The 19,864-nt window shown below is 35.9% G+C and overlaps 1 protein-coding gene across 1 annotated transcript in view; it reads right to left on the reverse strand.

Moving 5' to 3' along the window:
- Positions 1–19,272: 19,272 nt before the first annotated feature.
- Positions 19,273–19,864, reverse strand: part of Tmem144 (transmembrane protein 144) — a 33,184-nt gene continuing 32,592 nt past the window's right edge. The window contains exon 12 of the mRNA XM_005330933.5: positions 19,273–19,861. Coding sequence (XP_005330990.1) covers positions 19,778–19,861 — 84 coding nt within the window. The 3' untranslated portion in view covers positions 19,273–19,777. The remainder of the gene's footprint in view (positions 19,862–19,864) is intronic.

Consider the following 19,864-nt stretch of genomic DNA (forward strand, 5'->3'; position numbering starts at 1 on the left):
GTGTGGGGAAAATTGGAAATCCACGTGTAACAAACACCTCTCTCTCACATTGGAAAAAAACTCAAAGTGGATCAAAGACTTAGGCACTAGAGTAAAGACCTTGCACCTAATAGAAGAAAAAGCAGGCCCAAATCTTCACCTTTTCAGCCTAGGATCTAACTTCCTTAATAGGACTACTAAAGCATAAGAAGTAAAATCAAGAATCAATAAATGAGACAAATTCAAACTAAAAAGCTTCTTCTCAGCAAAGGAAACAATAATGTAAAGAGAGAGCCTACAGAATAGAAGAAAATCTTTACCACTTGCACCTCAGACATGAGCATTAATCTCCAGGATATATAAAGAACTCAAAAAACATCAAAGAAACAAATAAGCTGGTCAATAAATGGGCTAAGGATCTGAACAGACACTTTACAGAAGAAGAAATACAATCAGTTAACAAATATATGACAAAATGTTCAACATGTTTAGCATTAGAGAAATACAAATCAAAACTACACTAAGATTCCATCTCATTCCAGCCAGAATGGCAATTAGTAAGAATATAAGCAATATAAATGCTGGTGAGGATGTGGTGAAAAAGGTACACTCATACATTGCTGGTGAGACAGAAAATTGGTGCAACCACCTCTGGAAAGCAGTATGGAGATTCTTAGAAAACTTGTAAAGGAACCACCATTTGACTCAGTTATCCCACTCCTCAGAATATACTCCCAAAACTTAAAATCAGCATACTATAGTGACACATCCATATCAATGTTTGCAGCAGCTCAATTCATAATAGTCAAGCTATGGAACCAATCTAGGTACTCTTCAACAGATAAATAGATAAAGAAAATGTTGTATACATACACAATGGAATATTACTCAGCCTTAAAAACAATAAAATTATGGCATTTGCTGGTAAATGGATGGAATTGGAGACTGTTATTATGCTAAGCAAAATAAGCCAATTCCACAGAACCAAAGGCTGAATGTTTTCTCTAAGAATGGATGCTAATTCACAGTAAGCAGGATACTAGGGAAGAATGGAGATACTTTGGATTAGATAGAGGGGGTGGAGGGGGTGGTATGGAGGTAGGAAGAATGGTAGAATGAATCAGACATTTTTACCCTGTGTTCATATATGATTACATGATTGGTGTAATTCTACATCATGTACAACCAGAAGAATGAGTAGTTATACTCCATTTATGTATGATGTGTCAAAATGCATTTTACTTCCATGTATAACTAATTAAAACAAATTCAAAAGAAAGTTATTTGAAACTTAAAAAAGTAAAACTACACTGGGATTTTATTTTACTCCAGTCAGAATGGCAATTATCAAGAATACAAGTAACAATAAATGTTGGCAGAGATGTCAGAAAAAGGAGTACATACACTCATATATTGCTAGTGGGACTGTGAATTGGTGCAACCACTCTGGAAAACAGTATGGAGATTCCTCAAAAAAAAATAGGAATGGAACTACCATTTGACTCATCTATCTCACTCCTTTAGTATATATCCAAAGGATTTAAAATCATGCTACAGTGATACAGCCACTCAACGTTTATAGCAGCACACTTCACAATAGCTAAGCTATGGAGCCAACCTAGGTGCCTTTCAGCAGATGAATTCATTAAGAAAATGTGGTATATATCTACAATGGAGTATTGAGTCACAGAGAAGAATAGCTTTATGACATTTTCCAGAATGTGGATGGATCTGGAGACTATCATGCCAAGTGAAATAAGCCAATCCCCCAAACCAAAGGTCAGTTGTTCTCTCTAATATATAGTTGGTAACCCAAATAAGGTTGGGGGAGGGGAGGAGTAGAAGTTCAATAGATCAGGCAAAGGGGAATTGGAGGAATGGAGTGAGGAAACAAAGGAAAGACAATGGAATTCATCCGACATAACTGTGTACATATATGAAAACACCACACTGAATCCCACATTCACAAGATTGGGGTCCTAATTAGAATATTTTATGCTTATATAATTATATCAAAGTTGATTCTACTGCAATGTATAACTAAAAACAACTAATAAAAGGACAAACCACTATATACCTATTAGAATGGCCAAAATCCATAATAATTATAACACCAACTGATAGTAATAACGTGGAACAATAGGGACTCTCATTCACCACTGGTGGGGATGTAAAATGGGACTACCACTTTTGAACACAGTTCGTCAGTTTCCTACAAAACTAACCATCCTGTTACCATATGACCCAGCAATCATGTTCCTTGGTATTTTCTCCAATCAGTTGAAAATTTATGTCCCCACAAAAAACCTGTACTTAGGTGCTTATAGCGCTTTAGATATAATTGGGGAAGATGTCCTTTAGTACTTAAATGAGAAAATAAACCTACGGTACACTTAGGCAAGGGAATGTTACTCGATGCTAAGAAGAAATGAGTTATCAAGTCATGAAGAAGACGTCAGTGCATATTGCCCACTAAAAGAAGCCAATCTGAAAAGGCCACATCCTGTGTGACTCCAACTACATGACATTCTAGGAAAAGCAAAGCTGTGGAGATGGTGAAAAGGTCAGTGGTTGCCAGAACAAGGGAGGAAGGAAGCATGAATAGGCAGAGCCCAGAACATTTTCAAGGAGGTGAAACTTCCAGTCTGATACCATCATTGGTGACACACGTCATCATACATTTGTCCAAATCCATCGATGATGTACATCAACAATGAGCCCTAATGCAATTTACGGACTTTGGGTGATTATGATGTATTAATGTAGGTTTATAACAAAAATACCACTCTGGTGAGGGTGTTGATAATGCGGAGGTGATGCATGTTGCGGGCAGAGAGTGATAGGAAAACTCTCTGTACCTTTCTGCTTAATTTTGATGTGAAACTAAAACTGCAGTAAAAGGTAAAAATTTTTTAAAAATGAGAATGATTATGATCGTTATGAGTAACAAATGAGCAATGCTAAAGTGGCCACAGTGTATATGCTGTAAAGTGACAGGAAAATGTTAGCATGGATATTGTGGCTTCATGGTGTTTTTTGTGGGGTTGGGGCGTAAATGCTGCCAGAGAAAGGGGTACCAGATCTCTTCTAGCAGGAAGACTCTCCCAGCCAGATGAGAAAATTCTTACCTCTGAATACTGAGGTCCTTGTACACATTTCTCTAGCAGAGTTTGCCTCAAAGACAATGGTTTTGTCTGATTTTATTAGCTTAAAAGACAACAAGACAGTAATCATGATGTGTTGAGAACTGTGTTAAATATATTTTCAGATAACACTCTCATATTTCTGTTAGAAAACATATTAAGAGATTTTTTGAAATGTAGGGGGAAAGAAAACTCCTTTTGGTTTCCTTTCTAGTGTAATTCAACTTTATCTGTTGGGATCTGTGTTGTCTTTGAGCTATTTTTAACTCTGAAAGGTGTAGACAATTGATAGCAATACGAATAATTTTTATACTTTAAAATGCAAATAAAGCATGTTTCTTGGAGATGTACTTGATTATTGTCCCAAACTAGTTATTGAGTAGTTTTGCAATCAGTATTCCTGATGGACCTCTTGGTGTTCTTTGACTTTTACCTTCATTTGAATCTTACAGGTTTTCTGATTAAATAATGAGTTGAATAAAATAGATGACACATACTCAAAAAGTAAGTATTAAAATGATTAAAGCAGAAATATAAAAATTAGATAAATAGTTGAATTGACAAATAAAACCAAGAATTTGTATTTGAATTCAACATTAATAATAGAATATAAAACCATATGGCAGTATAATGAAAATATTACAAAAGTGTGCAATAACATTGAGTCCTGTTTAATAGGAAAAGTTGGTATTTTAAAGATATCAGTTGTTGCTAAGTTAGATTTGCAAATTCAGATGTTCAACCAACAAGTATGTTTGTTTGTTCGTGATAGTCTTGTTCAAATTCCTCTGGAAAAGTAAACAGATATAGCCTAGGTAACCTGAAATAGAAGAGTAATGATGTGGACCAACTAAACAATTTAAAGACACTATCAAGAGAATATTTACAACTACACATACACACACACACACACACACACACACACACACACACACACAATGATCACCCAGAGTAGGAATTGATTTAAGTACCTATAGGAATCTGAAATATGTCAAAAGTATTTGGAAGGCTGGGGATGTAGCTCAGTGGTGGAGCACTTGCCTAGCATGCCCCAGGCCCTGGATTCCATCAATACCCAGCTTTGCAATAAACCAAAATGAAGATTTTTAAGAAAAACGGAACCACTCACTGCCAGGTCCATGTTGCTAGGTGGCATCTTCTGCCCGTCATTCTCCATAGCCTTGGGAGTGCAGGTGGAGACCAGATACCCAGGAGACCTGCTCCTTCCTGAAGTGGACCTGCATGGTGCACCACCCTGGGATGCTTGCAGATGGAAAAATTTTGATTTCTCTCAGGACAGAAATAAGCCTTTTATACTGTGCAAGGCAATCAGGAGGTATCTGAGGTTGGGGAGAGGGGTGGTCCAGATTAGTGAGGCTCAGAGGGTAAAAATGACTATCTTCCCAGACTGGGCCAATGGTGCCACCAGGCACAGGGCATCATCCCACTACATGCTGCTCTTTTCTTCCACGTGAGACTTTTAAAACTGGAAGGATGGCAGTTTTCTCCTAGCTTAGCTCCCTGGTCTTGGATCTGCCATGGAGGGATCTTGTGCTTCCAGACATGTTCATTACATTGAGTCGACACAGCACTTCTCCTGTGTTCTTTCCATTATACTCTTGGAATGTGTTCTATCAGCTTTGCTTCCCACACTTCCATCTCCTCTTCCCCTTTCTCCTTGTATGTGCGTTTACCTAATCTGTGTGCCATAACCCTCACGTTACTCATTGTATTTAGTTTTCATTTTGGGGTAAAGATTCAGCTTCAATCTTCTGGATCTTGGTTTCCAATGAAGTATGTTGTCAAATATTCCCAGCATAAGTGATGTGTTAAAGTTAAGATAAGAACTGGTGGTGTGGGGTGAGGGGTTGCAAAAGTCTTTATTTTTCAAAAAAAAATTTTTCTATTATATATTCAATATTCTTGCTGTTGAATTGCAAACCTATGGCAGATTTGAGAACTTTGGAAGGCTGACTTATTCTCCATTGTGAGAGATGTTGTTAGGTTAAGTGAAAATATCCAAAGCTGAAATGCAGAGGGGCAAAAAGCTTAAAAATAATAAAATTTAAACTTTGTTTTTTATTCTAAAATTAACTCTATGGAGATTAAACATTTAAATGTGAAACATAAAAATAAAACCACTAGAAAAATGTAGTAGAGACTAAAAAATAATTATCTTGAAAGTGTGACCACATATCTCTGTTAAAAGGGAGTTGTTTAGCACATTTTACCACATAGGATTAAATGATGATAACCATCCACAAACATTAAAAATGAATTGGGAAATATATTTGCCAAAAATTACACTTCAGAGAGATTATTCTTCTTAATATGCAAAGGAATCTTAGAAATTATATTTAAATTCCAAAAACTTTCTAGAAAAAAATGGTTGAGAGAGATAAATAGGAAGAAATGTTACAAAAAGGGGAAATACAAGGAGCTGATACACAAAGAAAAAGTCAATCAATTCTGAATCCATCAATTTTGCTTATGAACTAACACAGAGACACACATAGACTCTTAGATATCATTTTATTCATATCGCACTGAGAAAGATTTAAAAAATAATTTTGACAAGAATGTTCAGAATCTGTTAGGGTAAAAGTTACATTTTTTTGGTCGAGCATTATGGTATATTCAACTCTAAAATTTAATGTTATCTTTCTCATGATACAGTTATATTTCTTAGAATATGCCTTGTAAACATAGTTGCATAAGAACATAAAATAATATGCAAAAAATTAATTGTATCTTTTTTGGAGGGTACCAGGGATTGAACTCAGGGGCACTTGACCACTGAAGCATAGGTAGGTTATTATTTAGAGATAGAGTCTCTGTTAGGATCTGTAAACAAGTTAGGATGGTGCCTGGCATTTTGCCAGAGGGAGTGGTTTGTGAAGTAACGCCAGAGAGCCATTAAGTGTGGAGATTCCTTATTGGTTGACTGCTGTATCTAGTTTATGTTAATTAAGATAAGCTGTGTGGAATGTATATATACCCCTCCTGTCCTACAATAAACCGCTCCCACTCCTGCTGTATCAATCTACACAAGTTCCTTGTCTCACACACACACACACACACACCCCATTATTTTGCTGCAGCCCGACTGTGGCAAGTCTCATCTTTGTTGAGGCTGCCTTTGCACTAGTGATCTTCCTGCCTCAGCCTCCTGAGTCCCTGGGATTACAGGCATGTGCTGCCCTGCCTGGCTTAATGGTATCTTTTTTATTTTAGTAACAAAATATTGGAGACAATCTCTAAATTTCTGTGTGTGTATATGTGTGTGTAAGGTAGAAATTGTAGAGACTGGGAAAGAATAGGAATGTTGTTTAACTTTCAGTTAATATTTTTTTTCATTATTTTTAAGATGAACTTGTTTTCTCAGTAAGCAATAAACAGATGTAATTAAAAAAAATCTATGTACATTCCAGAGAGAATTTAGATGCAGACTAGAAGAAATATTAAAAGAGTCAGAATCCTGTTCTATAAGTAATTTTCTTTTATTGTAATTTAAACTCCAACCAATATGAATAGCGATTTTATTGCTGTGCTTCTCTCTCTCATGGGTAAACAAATTGCCTAAGTATGGGCCATTTTGGCTCTGACAGATTTCTTGTAGCTTTTTCTGAAAAGTTTGCCTGAATGAAAAGTTTGCAGGTGCAGAGCCCAGGAAAATCACACAAAAGCTGAGAAAGATTACATTTTCTCCTTTGATTTATGATCTTGAAACATATTTTCAGACAGATAAATTAATCTCATAAACCATAGATGTTAACAATGATTACACAAATTTGTAACAGCCATTGAAAAGAAAAGAGATACACATTTACATGAAATAGTACATCCTGTGTAGTCTTGTAACTGCGAAGATCTCTTTTATCTGAAAGTGTCTAAAACCAAATTGCCTTCCATTCCTTCACCAACCCCATAAAATGCACACAAATCTATTGGAATATATTGTGAAATTTAGATTTGTTTTCTTACCTCGTATTTAAGAAATATGTCACATCCCCAAGTTAAAGTTTGTGATTTTATTGATAGGTCAGTGTAAATGTAAGATGATTTTGAATTTCAGATAATAAGAAGCACCAAGACTAAGGCAGCATAAATGAGGGGATAGGATTTGAACTGATTTTAAGTATATAAATGAAGAAGATTCTGGAAAACATTTTCAGCTTATGATTTGAGCATTTTTAGACACATCCAACTTTCCTATTCCAATGGAATTTGTTATCATGGTGATTTTTCCACTAAGCATTTCAGCACTGAAATAAACATCAGGCTCATTTTACTACCCAGCTTATGTCAAATATTTACCTTCATCAAAGTTAATCCATAACCAGAGAAAAGGAATAGGAGATGTGCTGTTTTCAATTCAGTCTACTAGTGATGAAAAAACTTGTAGGAATTAATATTCATTGAACATCCAATTACAGCAAATGATTGACTTAATGAGCCTATTGGGAAAACATTTTGGCCTCTTGATTCCAAAAGGTCTTCCAAAATAACAGGGCAAATAGTCCCAGGTCTCTGTGACCTTAAGAGTCTAATTAAGCCAAAGAATTATTAGTGCATCTTAGAGAAACCTGAGGCCTCTCAGCTTACTGATTTAGTGGTGATGTTCTTGTCACTGGGTCAGAGAATAATGTGGCTTCTAGCTTGTTATTTGGCAACGTCATAAAGATTGGTGGCACTGTGAGAATTCTATGTCCTGACTATTCTAGGACAAGAACATACTCTTCTGTTTAAATAACTCTAAAAGTGAGCTTATTTTATGACATTTTTAACTTTTATGAAATTAAATATTAAAGTCCAAATAATAAAGTAATGAAAACTCAATGACTGAAAGACAGCCATCACATTGAGAATTAGATTGATAGTATGTGAAGCATGACATATACAATAGTTTTATAAAATATATCTAATAGCTTTCTTTTCTAGGTCAGATATTAAAAACCTATAAATGATATGGTCATTCAGTGGACAGATATAGGAAAGGGAGAAAGAACTTAAGAGCAAAAAGGTCGTAAGGACTATCACAATTAAACCTATACCTCCCTCTAGTGGTCAAATTAAAAAATGTATTTGTAGAGATGAATTGATTGAGTGACTATAAACATCAGTAACTAATGGTCGGACAACTGGATTTCCTTATATTGTGTGAATATTTTAACCAATTCATCTGACTACCTTTTCTCTCACTATTAAATTTGGATGACTCTTCCTTGTAGAGGTTTCAGTTCTCATAAACATTCCAGCCTATGACAAGGTCTATATGCCACTTGTACTGCATGATACTATTTATATACTTGGAATCTGGGTATTCATTTAAGTTGCAATTTATGAAAAATGAATAGGAAATAATATTTTTCTGGATGTCTATTAGTGATGGTAAAACCCTTAGAGATTAATATTCTTAAATTTTATACTCAAATTTTAAATATACTTAAATTTTAAGAAAGTAGACTATGAGTTATTTGATGCCATATTTTGTCATGTATATTAAAATGGAAAATTTTAGGAGCACTGAGACATACATTATTATCAGAATGTCAAAATTTAGAAGCTTAACCCAGAAACTAAGGATATTGGTTTTTTTTTTTTTTTTTGGTACTAGGAATTGATCCCAGCGGGCACTTAACACCTGAGCTACTTCCCCAGCCCTTTTTATTTTCTATTTTAAGACAAGATCTCTCTAAATTGCTTAGGGTCTCACTAAGTTGCTGAGGATGACCTTAAACTCGCAATCCTCCTGCCTCAGTGTCTGAGTTGCTGGTATTATAGGCATATGCCATCATGCCCAGCTGTCTAGTGCTTGGGGGTGGTTGATGCATATAAATATTAATACATTTCATTGTACTTGTCCTTTTTATCGTCATGTCTACAATGTAGAATTTGTTATAGCCTCAGTTTGGAATATTGTTTTTTCTCTCTGGAGAAAATATAAACCTATATTTGGGTATTGGGTATATTCTTCCTGACTGTTGAGTTTTAACATCATCTAAGATAATTTTACATCTAAGATATGTGTACTAATGTACTCTCCTTGAGCCTCAAAGAGAAAACAAAGAAAACTCTCTAATTTTATTTGGTACTCTTTTTATTCTAAAAAATATTCTTTTAACTGAGGAAGATAGGACAAGAAATAATAAATGTATACTTTTGCTCTGTGTGATAACTAATGAAGATAAAGTAGTTTTTCAATAATCATACGTTTCACGCTGGATACTAATTGGATTGTGAAAAGACAACTACACCGTGAAACTATATATTTTCTTGAAATATTGCTCAACCTGCTTGTTTGATGTGAAACATAAACCAGAATATGAGGCAATTTTAGCATCAACAAAGCCTTTAGGATTTAGGTTATTTAAACTTGTCCAGTAAATATTCACTGTGCACCTATTTTACAAAAGCATGGTGTTGAGTACTTGTTATGGGTGAGATATGGCCTGTCTTCCCAAAAGCTCATGTGTGAGAAAATGCAAGAAGGATTAGAAGAGAAATGATTGTGTTTTGAGTGCCTTAACCCAATTAGCTGGATGGTAACCATAGGCAGGTAGGGTGTGGCTGGAGGAGGTAGGTCATTGGGGATGTACCTCTGTCCCTGGTGAGCGGATTCTGTCTTTCTCTGCTTCCTGGGCCATGTGCCCACTACTTTCCCCTGCCACACACTTCTGCCACGATGCTCTGCTTCACCTGGGGCCAGAGGAATGAAGTCTGTCTATGGACTAAGCTCAGAAACTGTGAGCCCCCAAATAAACTTTTTCTCCTCTAATTACTATTTTTAGGTCTTTTGGTCACAGGAGTGCAAAAGCGGACTAAAAATTACTAATTAGTGAGAGAAAAGCAAAAAAGCAAACCAGAAATACACTGTGAGATCAAGATGCTGGATGTTTCCGGGAGGGACAAGAGGGCTTAATGATAAGGAAGGTGTGAAGAAGAAGAAGGTGAAGAAATGGACCGTGAGGTAGGAGAGACTTTAGACAAGAGAAGGGGGAGGAGCTTCTTCTTTCTGTCAAGAAATGACATCAAGCAGGCTATGTAAGCTGTCCTTTTCAGGGTGAGTTCCTTGTCTCTTCAGGTCCCTGTTCTGTTCCTTAGCCTCACATGTGGTTGGAATCTAGTGACTATTAAATGATTGAGTAGAAAAGTTCTCAAAGTGGTGACTTCATCATGTGCTTGCATCATAGCCAAGGGATAGGAACTCTAATTTCCTGAGGCTCAGAGCCTTGATCTGTAAGGTAGATTTAAAGATGGACATCAGATGTCTTTATGCATGCGCAATACTTTCTTTATAAACAGGTGAGATGCGTTAAATTGAGATAAGTGGTACTGAATGCAGGGACCATGTGGAATGTGGATTCAGTCCATCATGAGCTTAGTGACAAACACAGGAAAATGTGGGTATTTTCAGTGTAGCATGTTGATAATGAGATTTTTCCTCTTTTTATTAGTGTTATGACCTCGGAAGGTTGTGAGTGCCACTCATACTTTAAGACTTAAAAAAAGTGTCAGAGTACCTAGTCACTGAGTTCTCAAATCCTACCCTGTCATTCACTTCAGACATATATAAGTTCATAAACTGATGCTGGGAGGAAACTGGGATCAATTCAGTGGCCTCTGGGAGCAGGAAGGTGTAGAATAAAGAGACCCCATGTACAACATGTAAAATGGACTATAAAAAGGTTTTTATAACCAAGAGGAATGGCCAAGCCAAAGGGGTGGCGGGGTGGGGAGAAGGGACTAAATGTCTATTCTACTTGAGGGTGATGCTATGGAAATATATTGATGGACATGAAAATATGTTCACAGTATATTCAATAACAAAATGATATTCCAAAATAATAAATGCAGTACAATTCAGTTTTTGCCACCTACGTGTATTTATATATCTGAGGAGAAAAATTCTGGAAGGATTCATACCAATATATTACAGTCATCTTAGATGAGCTTCTTGAATAGCAGTTTTAAAATTTTCTAACTTAAAATTTATTATTTTTATTCAGAAAATAAACTTTAAAAATAAAGAGGTATTAAATTATTTGCTGAAGTTTTCACTGATGGTTGAGTGTAGGTTTTTTCAGCTCAACCCAGTGATTTTCCTATTGTTTGCTGATTACAGTATATTAGCTATTACAAAAATATCATGTTGCTTTTGAAACTGAGTTACATTAGAACGTCCTGATGCAGCCTGCTCTTGGTCATCTCTGACGCTTGTCCCTCGGGGTGAGTGAGTACACAGGTATTTGGCCAATGCCTGTAGGGGCTCCCAGAGTTATTCCTGTTAGATTAAAGACAAAACCATCTTAGTGAAGACAATTTGCTTGCACACTTAACATGTTGAGCACACTGCCTGGCACATGGTGAGCCTTCTGTGGATATTATTATACTATCCTAGAACTATTTTATAAAATAGGGCCAGTAATGGAGCTTGTCTCAAAGTTACTATGAGAATTCATTAAAAAAAAGAAAACAATGTTCTTAACATGTCAAGTATCTAGCACATATTGAATAAATCTGGTTATTATTGCTATCATCCTATTTGGTTCTCATAACAGCCCTATGAAGAAGGTAACATTATATTCTACTTTTCATAGATGAGCAAGGCAAGGATAAGAGAGGAATCGCCCAATAAGTATGCAGAAAGAAAAAAAAATAATAACATATTTTCCCATCTACCTTTTCCCTGGCACATTATTGGAGTCATTGACAGATTTCTACTCCATTCATTGGCTCTAATATAGAGATGAAGAAAGTTCTGTGGATGTCTATATGCTGAAAAGGAATTCAAAACTAATTAAGAACTGTTTGCATGATAAGACAAGATCAACTTTCCATGTGTTCTTTGCCTGCCTTCCTTTTCTACATCAACAGAAATTTATAGTAGTTGTTGTTGAAGAAGTTTCACCTCAACTTACATAAAATGGTGCTTTTCTATTCCATGTTTGATCAGCATGCAAATTTCACAAAATGTATAACATTTCATATAACATGTCTTAATATAGTGTTTCTCTCAAAATTTGTGAAAGTTTATTTTGTTATAGTAAACATTTTATATACTTAAAATGTATTATGAACGAATTTACCACCAATGTCATAATACTGTGCCCAGTCAAGTAAATGCCAACTGACCTGACTTTTTCATCTTTCAGGAAATACATATTATGTATGTTTCAGTTAAGAAACACATTATTGTATATGGAAAGAATGTTATTTCTTTTTTCACACTGCACACAAATTTCTTAAAAACATCTAACCAGTGTGTGTGTGTGTGTATACTGGGATTGAACCCAGGGCCCTGCACATGATAAGCACCACCCAGTCCACCCAAGATATTTTATTTATTAGGCCCTTTTCCACCCATTCTTCTAGGCATCTTATATTGCTTTTGAGAAAAGGGAGCAAATTTCTACATAATGTCAGGTCAGGTGTGATCCAGAGAAAAACTTCCAAAGAATTAAATATTCCTTTCTTTGTTTATAATAACCATGTTGTTTTTATTATTGGCTTAGACAGAAAAAAATCCCCACAGAATAATATTAAAAAACAATGTTCAAGTGTTTAAGCTCAGATTCTTTTTATGGTTCAACAACTGAAGACTGTAAAATGGCTTACTATATGACTATTCACCACCAAGTTCTTGCAAACATTTGTAATAGAATAGAGAGGCTGATAAAGAAGATTCTTGGGATAGAGCAATATCTGCTAACTAAGAGCAATTACAAGTGAAGATCAGCATTTTCTTGTTTTATATGGAGTTATTTTTAGCAGCTCTAGGGAGGCTAAGTTTACCCCAGAATCAATGTAAATGAAAGATGGGCGAGTCGTACACAAATAGTACAATACTAGATTTAAAAATTTTTCACATTTTCTTGGGACCATTAAAATAAGAATGTAACTGAATTCCAAAAAGGTAGCTTGTCTTCAATAAGGAAAAAATTGACAAAAATGACCTGAGTTCCCATACACAGACTTTAATGGTAGAAAAAAATTAAAAAACACAAACACTGTGTCCACTTGTATGTCCTATTTGCTAGAAAAATCTGATTGTCAATATTAGGAAACTTTAAAAAAAAAACCCACAATATTTTTCTTATCTAATTTCAGCCACAGCTTTTTCTGCTCTGACATCTGCCTGAAATGTTTTACAGAAAATTCTAGGTCATCTAGTTTCTTTCTTTCTTAAAAATAAAAATCATTTGACATCTGATTTTATTATAGAGAGGAAAAGAGTATGCCCCATCCTGTCCTCTTTAAAAATGCCCAGTTGTGTTGAGACAAAAAGTCATTTATTTGAAGTCTTTGTGACATGTAAGTTTTTATACCTATTGTTTGCTCTGCGGTGTCACCACCCTCTTTGGCTCAGCATGAGCTGCATGTGTGCACCTTATTTCATGCAGTGTCTTCTATGCTCACTGGATTGCAGGTGCCTCTGTTAGTTTCCTAGAGATGTCACAACCAATCTGCACAAATCTATCCTCTCATAGTTCTGGAGTCCAAGAGAAAAATCAATGTGTCAGCAAGGTCAGTCCCTTCTGTAGGCCTGAGGCAGAATCTATTCCATGCTTCTCTCCTTGGTTCTGGTAGCCTTAGCCATCCTTGGTGGTCCTTGGCTTTTGCTCTGTAACTCCAATTTCTGCCCTTATCTCTATATGTCCTTCTCTGTCTTTCCAAGTGTTTCCAATGTCCTTTCTCTGATAGGGACATCAGCTACTGTATTTAGGGCCTACTGTAAATCCAGAGGTTCTAATCTTAAGACCCTTAATTACATCGACAATGACCCTATTTCCAAATAAAGTCATATTCACAGGCACCAAGAGTTAGACCAGGGCATATTTGGGGAGGAGATATTATTCAACTTGCTATAACGCCTACTTATTTTTGATGCTGTTGATGAGAATGTGACCAAAGAGAAGCTGGAATTAAAATATAGCAAAATGCTAATTTCAGGACTTCTGCTTTTGTTCAAGAAGAATAATAGAAACCAGATTTCTTCTGTTACTTTGAAGAAATTTTAAAAATGAGTAAAATAAAAAGGATTTTACATTAATACATTTTATGTAAGTACAGCAAGAAAGAACACAGAGGTGATAAATCCACACGAGTTGAGGATTTGGGAAGGCCAAGGCAGGTAGGATACATAAATCCTGATACCGGTCTTGGAGATCAGGAATAGGTCCTTGTAACCTGGTGTTGAAAATAAAACCCCAAGAAATGCTGAGGCAAGTATAGAAAGCAAGTTTTATTAAGAAAAGGACAGAGACAGATTTATCTGGAGAAAAAGGGCCCCAGAGCTGGGAGTCTGTGGGAAAGGATGGATTTTTCTCTTTTACAGACCCAAGAATCCCTCTTTTAATTATTGCATTCTCTTTCTTCAGCATATATGTTACCAAGGGCAGGGACAAGAAGCTAATTTTTAGCAACCCAGGGTGACCTGGAGCATGATCATGGAGGTTAATAACCCATTGTTTTTGTCTTTGATAACCAGTCCTCAGTTTCTTTAGATCCCATCATTCATTACCTACTGACTAGTTGACCTTTGGATCTGCCTAGGCCAGGTGGGGCTGCAGGAAGATTGCTTTTTGACTAAGAAAGCCTGTAGGGGGTCAGTACAGTGGGACTGTTCTTTTTGGTACTGGGGATTGAACTCAAGGGCACACCACTGAGCCACATCTCCAGCCCTATTTTTTATTTTATTTAGAGACAGGGTCTCACTGAGTTGCTGAGCGCCTCACTATTACTGAGCTGGCTTTGAACTCATGATCCTCCTGCCTCAGCCTCCTGAGTAGTTGGGATTACAGGCATGTGCCATGGTGCCCAGCACAGTGGGCCTATTTTATAGAATTATTCTCTTAACCTTGTGTTCCCACCTTCCTCATCTAGCTGTCCCCTTACAGAACTAGAGTGAGGGTGGGGAGAGGGAAAGAGAGAAAGGAGGGAGCAGAGACAGAGCTCCAGGGCTTTGCCGTGGGCTTCTCAAAATTTTAGTTGACTAATGACCAGCCATGTATGAGAGGGAAATGCTAGAGACTGGACAAACAACTCCCCAGGAAAGGAACAGATGGAAACAGTCCCCACAAAGTCCAAGAGCTTAGAAGAGTTCTGACTTATTATAGCAAAAGTAAAAACCCAAACCAAACCAAAACAAAAAAACCCCAAATCAAAAAACAAAACAAACTCACTTATACCATAGAAGGCATCTGAGTTCCAGGGCACACAGCAGGATAAACCACAGTGGTGCCAATGGGGGGAGGTGCCTTGAAGAGGATGGTGGGACCCTGGCCTCATCCTCACTTTTGCTTCACCCTCATGACAGTTTAGCTCTGCCACAATCTCCCTGCAATTGCCATCTTGTACCCACAAATAGAGGTCTAAGCAATTTGTCGACCTAATCATGAACTGGAACCTCTAAACTGTGAGTCAAAAGTACCTTTTTCTCTTTATAAGTTAATTCTATCTGGTATTTGTATATAGTAATGGGAAGCCGACTAACATAGTATCTCAGTGAATGATGAAAACTTCACAACATGTAACACCCATTCATGATAAAAACTCAGTAAACTACAAACAGAAGACAATATCCTTCATCTGAATGGGGTCCCCATTGTCATTTTTATTTAAATAGCAGTGGAGGGCATTGATAGGGGAATAAAGCAAGAAAAAGAAGTGAAAGACACCGAGATTGGAAAATATGAAGTGCCTCATAATTGCCTACTAGAAATATATTTTTTAAAATTATTAGAACTAGACTAAACAGCATAGCACAGGCTCTGGGATGAGGGATGCCTTTTGGCTAAGTCACCTGATAGCAGGTGGCAGAAGGCTATGGTGGGAATGTGTATTTGAGCAGGTAGTCAGATCTTGAGCTGCAAAGCAGAGAAGGAGGCAGGGGCAGACTCATACTTTTATAATAGTCCTCTCGTGAGAACTACTGAGGGATCCCACCAGAAGTACTCTGCATCCTCCACGATCTAAAGAGCTCCCGCCGTTAGGCTCCACTTCTTAAATGTTCAGTTACCCCTCATCAGTTCCACCTTGGGGACCAATTTTCCAATACACAAAACTTTGGACAGGACACAATTAAATCACAAACAAACTATAACAGATAATGATAAGATGTTCTTCGATGGAAAAACAAAGAAATAACAAAAAAAAATCCATTTTTTTTCCACTTGTGTCATGCACTGTGCTAGGTTCTTGAGATATAAAGATGACTAAAACAACTTCTCTCAAGGAGTTCCCAAGTAATTTTAGCTCTCCTATACATATGAATCGATATGATGCTCATATATTTTTGGAGAACAGGAAGATGATAGAGACTTTGTTGGAAAAAAAATTGAATTTAATACAATCAAAATTTTATAAGTGAAAGGGAAGTTTATAAAATCTTTAGTTATATAAATTATGCCAAATGATAATGTGTTTACAAGTACTTTGTAAACACAAAAACAGGATCTGAGTCTCAGGAGAACCTATGAGGGTCTTGGACTCCCCTGTGGATGCTGCAATCAGTCAGAGTGTCTGGCCCATCTTCTCCACTAATGAGTCTCACCTTCTCTTCTAGTGATTCATTTCTTTAGGTCTTATGGGAAAATCTCCATTTAGAAATTGAGATTTATGTTTGCTTTCGTGAAATCTCATTAATATGAACTGTGTTAGAAATCTTATAGCTGGAGTAACAAATAATTTATGTTAAGGCTTATGAAAACAGATCTAGCCACCCCCCCTTTTGGATATGATTTAGCATTGGCAAGTTAAGTGCTCTGAACCAAAAAAAAAAAAAAAGGAGAAAGTTTAGTTATTATTACTTTTTTTTTGGTACTGGGGATTGAATTTAGGGGCACTTGACCACTGAACCATATCCCCAGCCCTATTTCGTATTTTATTTAGAGACAGAGTCTCACTGAGTTGCTTTTTTAGCGCCTTACTTTTGCTAAGGCTGACTTTGAACTCATGATCCTCCTGCCTCAGCCTCCCCGGCTGCTGGGATTACAGGTGTGTGCCACCGTACCTGGCTATAATTATTATTATTTTTTTTTTTGCCAAATGAAATCCACTTAAACAAAGATTAGTTTAAAGCATTTCCTTTGACCTCCTTAAAAATTTGTAAAATTCAATGAATTATCCATTCTTTTACTTTCTTTTTTTCCCTCTAGGAATGTAATATAGAATTATTATCTAATTTCAAAATACAATATTCTCCTCTTATCAACAAGGAACATGTTCTAAGATTTCCAGTAAGTAGATGCCAGAAACCATGGACAATACCCAACTCTACATACAGTATGTTTTTTTCTGTACGTGTATACCCGTGACAAATTTTATTAATTATGCACAATAAGAGTAATATATGTATATTCTACTTTTAGCTTAAGGATTTATATAAAGTATATATTATTTTGTTTATTGATAATTTACCTAAATGACATCATTGTCCACCCACAGATCTATAGTATGGGATTCTTCACTCTACATGTTTTTCAATATTGACAAGGACAGGCTTAGTAGTCAGTAACTCTAGGTTATATCGGTACAATAGGAATAAAAGAAGGTTGGGTTGCTCAGGGGCTGCTACTTCTACTTAGTGTAGTACTGTCTGTATACACAACATGGCAGGGGCTCTATTATAAAGGTTACCATTTGAGATAAAGTAAGAAGACCAAGCCATAAAAAGTTCAACACAAGAATCTGGCTATACTGGTCAATGAAAAATAAATCCTCAAAACCGCAAAAGAGTTAGGCATTCACTTCCCTAGGTGAACAAACAGAGGGGGTTTTGCAATTGTCCATTTAGACTAACTTCTAAACAGTAAGCCTTTTGGCTATCATTTTGAAAAGACTTGGGTTTTTTTGTATACAATTCTTATTAACACTACAGTTATTGTCTGGCAGCAGTATATAATATTGTACAGCAGTGTATAATAAATTGCCTTCTTTTCCACCCATTTTTCTTCTGCAATTATTTCATGCTTAAAATTTTGCATACAAGTTCACAATCTCAACTACAAAATAATTAAAACTGTCCAATATAATGTTTTAAAATATATTTAAAGAATAAAAATAGTTTTTTATCATGTTAATTTATTTAAAAGTTATCAGCATAATTTAATGACAGGTTAAAATTAAAATGGGCTTAAGGAGTTAATAATCAAATATTTATTTATATTAGCAGTTCAATAATTATATAGGGACTCCAGTGTCCTTTTTCATATGGAGGAACAAAAGGTAATTGGATGGAAGTTAATAAGAATAGTAGCTCTGAAAAGGTATTTTCCAATTTGTAGACATTTTCCCTTCAAATAACATTTAATAGCAAACAATTATACAGTGCTTGCCAAATACCAGGCACTCACAAACTTTACAGATTGTAACCGTATACTAGTCATGTGAGACAAGTACTACCATTAACCCCACTTTGCAAATAAGGAATTTGATAACAATGAGCTTGGGAACTCGTCCAAAATCAAATGATTAAAATGAAGCAGAGGTGGAATTTAAACTGGTGCAGGTTGTCTTCCGAGTTTATGCACTCATACAGAATGTTGTTCTGTTTCTCTAGCACCCACAAAAAATAATGTGTTATCAGGTGGGAGCAGGTGAAATTTATATTTGAACAGTAGTTCTATTGTGTTAAGGGTTTGAAAACCATGTCAATGAACATTGTATTAGTAATTCTATTTCCATTTTCCTAAATAAATAAAACTATTGCCATATCATTTTTTTTTTCCAGTGGTCTATTGGAAACCACTAGTTTAAACAGGAATAAAACAGAAAGCCTCCATTTAAAATGGTTTCAGATAAGTATATTTTAGAAAAAAATATGTAAATGAATGTTGGTCCCTTTAAATTGCCCCAATAAGCTAGAACCTTACTTTACCAACTCTAGAATTTCCCCCAAATTCATAACTGTGCACATATGCATAGGTGTGCAGTTAAAAATGCATCTGTGTGTGTACTTATGTATGCATGTGTTACATTTTGTACATATCCTCAATGGTGGAAAACTTTTGTTTTCTGAGGATGGATTTACTTGGAGATAATCAAGGTATTTTAAGCTAAGATGGGCCGATGATGTAGAGTTGAACAACATTAATTGGAAGTAAAAATAAGTTTCGGTTAAAAATAATTCAATGGTCTTTTAAACATGTAATTACCAACTGTGACATTTACTTTTGCAAAATATCCAAGTATCTTTGCAATTTAATTCCATATGGTGAGTCTTCTCCTTCCCCCTCCCCCACAGGCCTTTATTTGTGTTTCTCTTCATTAGTAAGTTAGAAATTTGGATGGTAACTTCTTTGTATATGAACTCCATGCTGTTTTCTAGATTATGCAACACCAGGTATACTTTGTGTTAAAAGAAACAAAACAAACAAAAATCAGCACTGTTAGATGTAATGCTACATGAATGTACAAATTTCAGGCACCTTGTAAAGTCCTACCCTCATTAACAGTTCATCAGAAGAATTTTTCATTTTTATAGTAGACTGAAACATAATTTTCCTCCATTTTCACATTTATGAGGGAAAAAAATCAGAAGTGGTTGAGATCCATTTGTTGTATGAAAGTGAAACTCTTCTCAGCATAATCCCTCTCTTGTCCAGTAAGGGAGTTCTCCTAACCACTGCTGCCATCTGCTGGTCTTGCGATGTTTAGATTTTAGAAAAAGCTGTGCATAAAGTTCCACTCAAGATGATGCAAAATGCAAGTATCATTAATAGGTAGTTTCGTAGACCCTG

The sequence above is a fragment of the Ictidomys tridecemlineatus genome, chromosome 9 (genome assembly GCF_052094955.1).
Source record: "Ictidomys tridecemlineatus isolate mIctTri1 chromosome 9, mIctTri1.hap1, whole genome shotgun sequence".
Classification (NCBI taxonomy): domain Eukaryota; kingdom Metazoa; phylum Chordata; class Mammalia; order Rodentia; family Sciuridae; genus Ictidomys; species Ictidomys tridecemlineatus.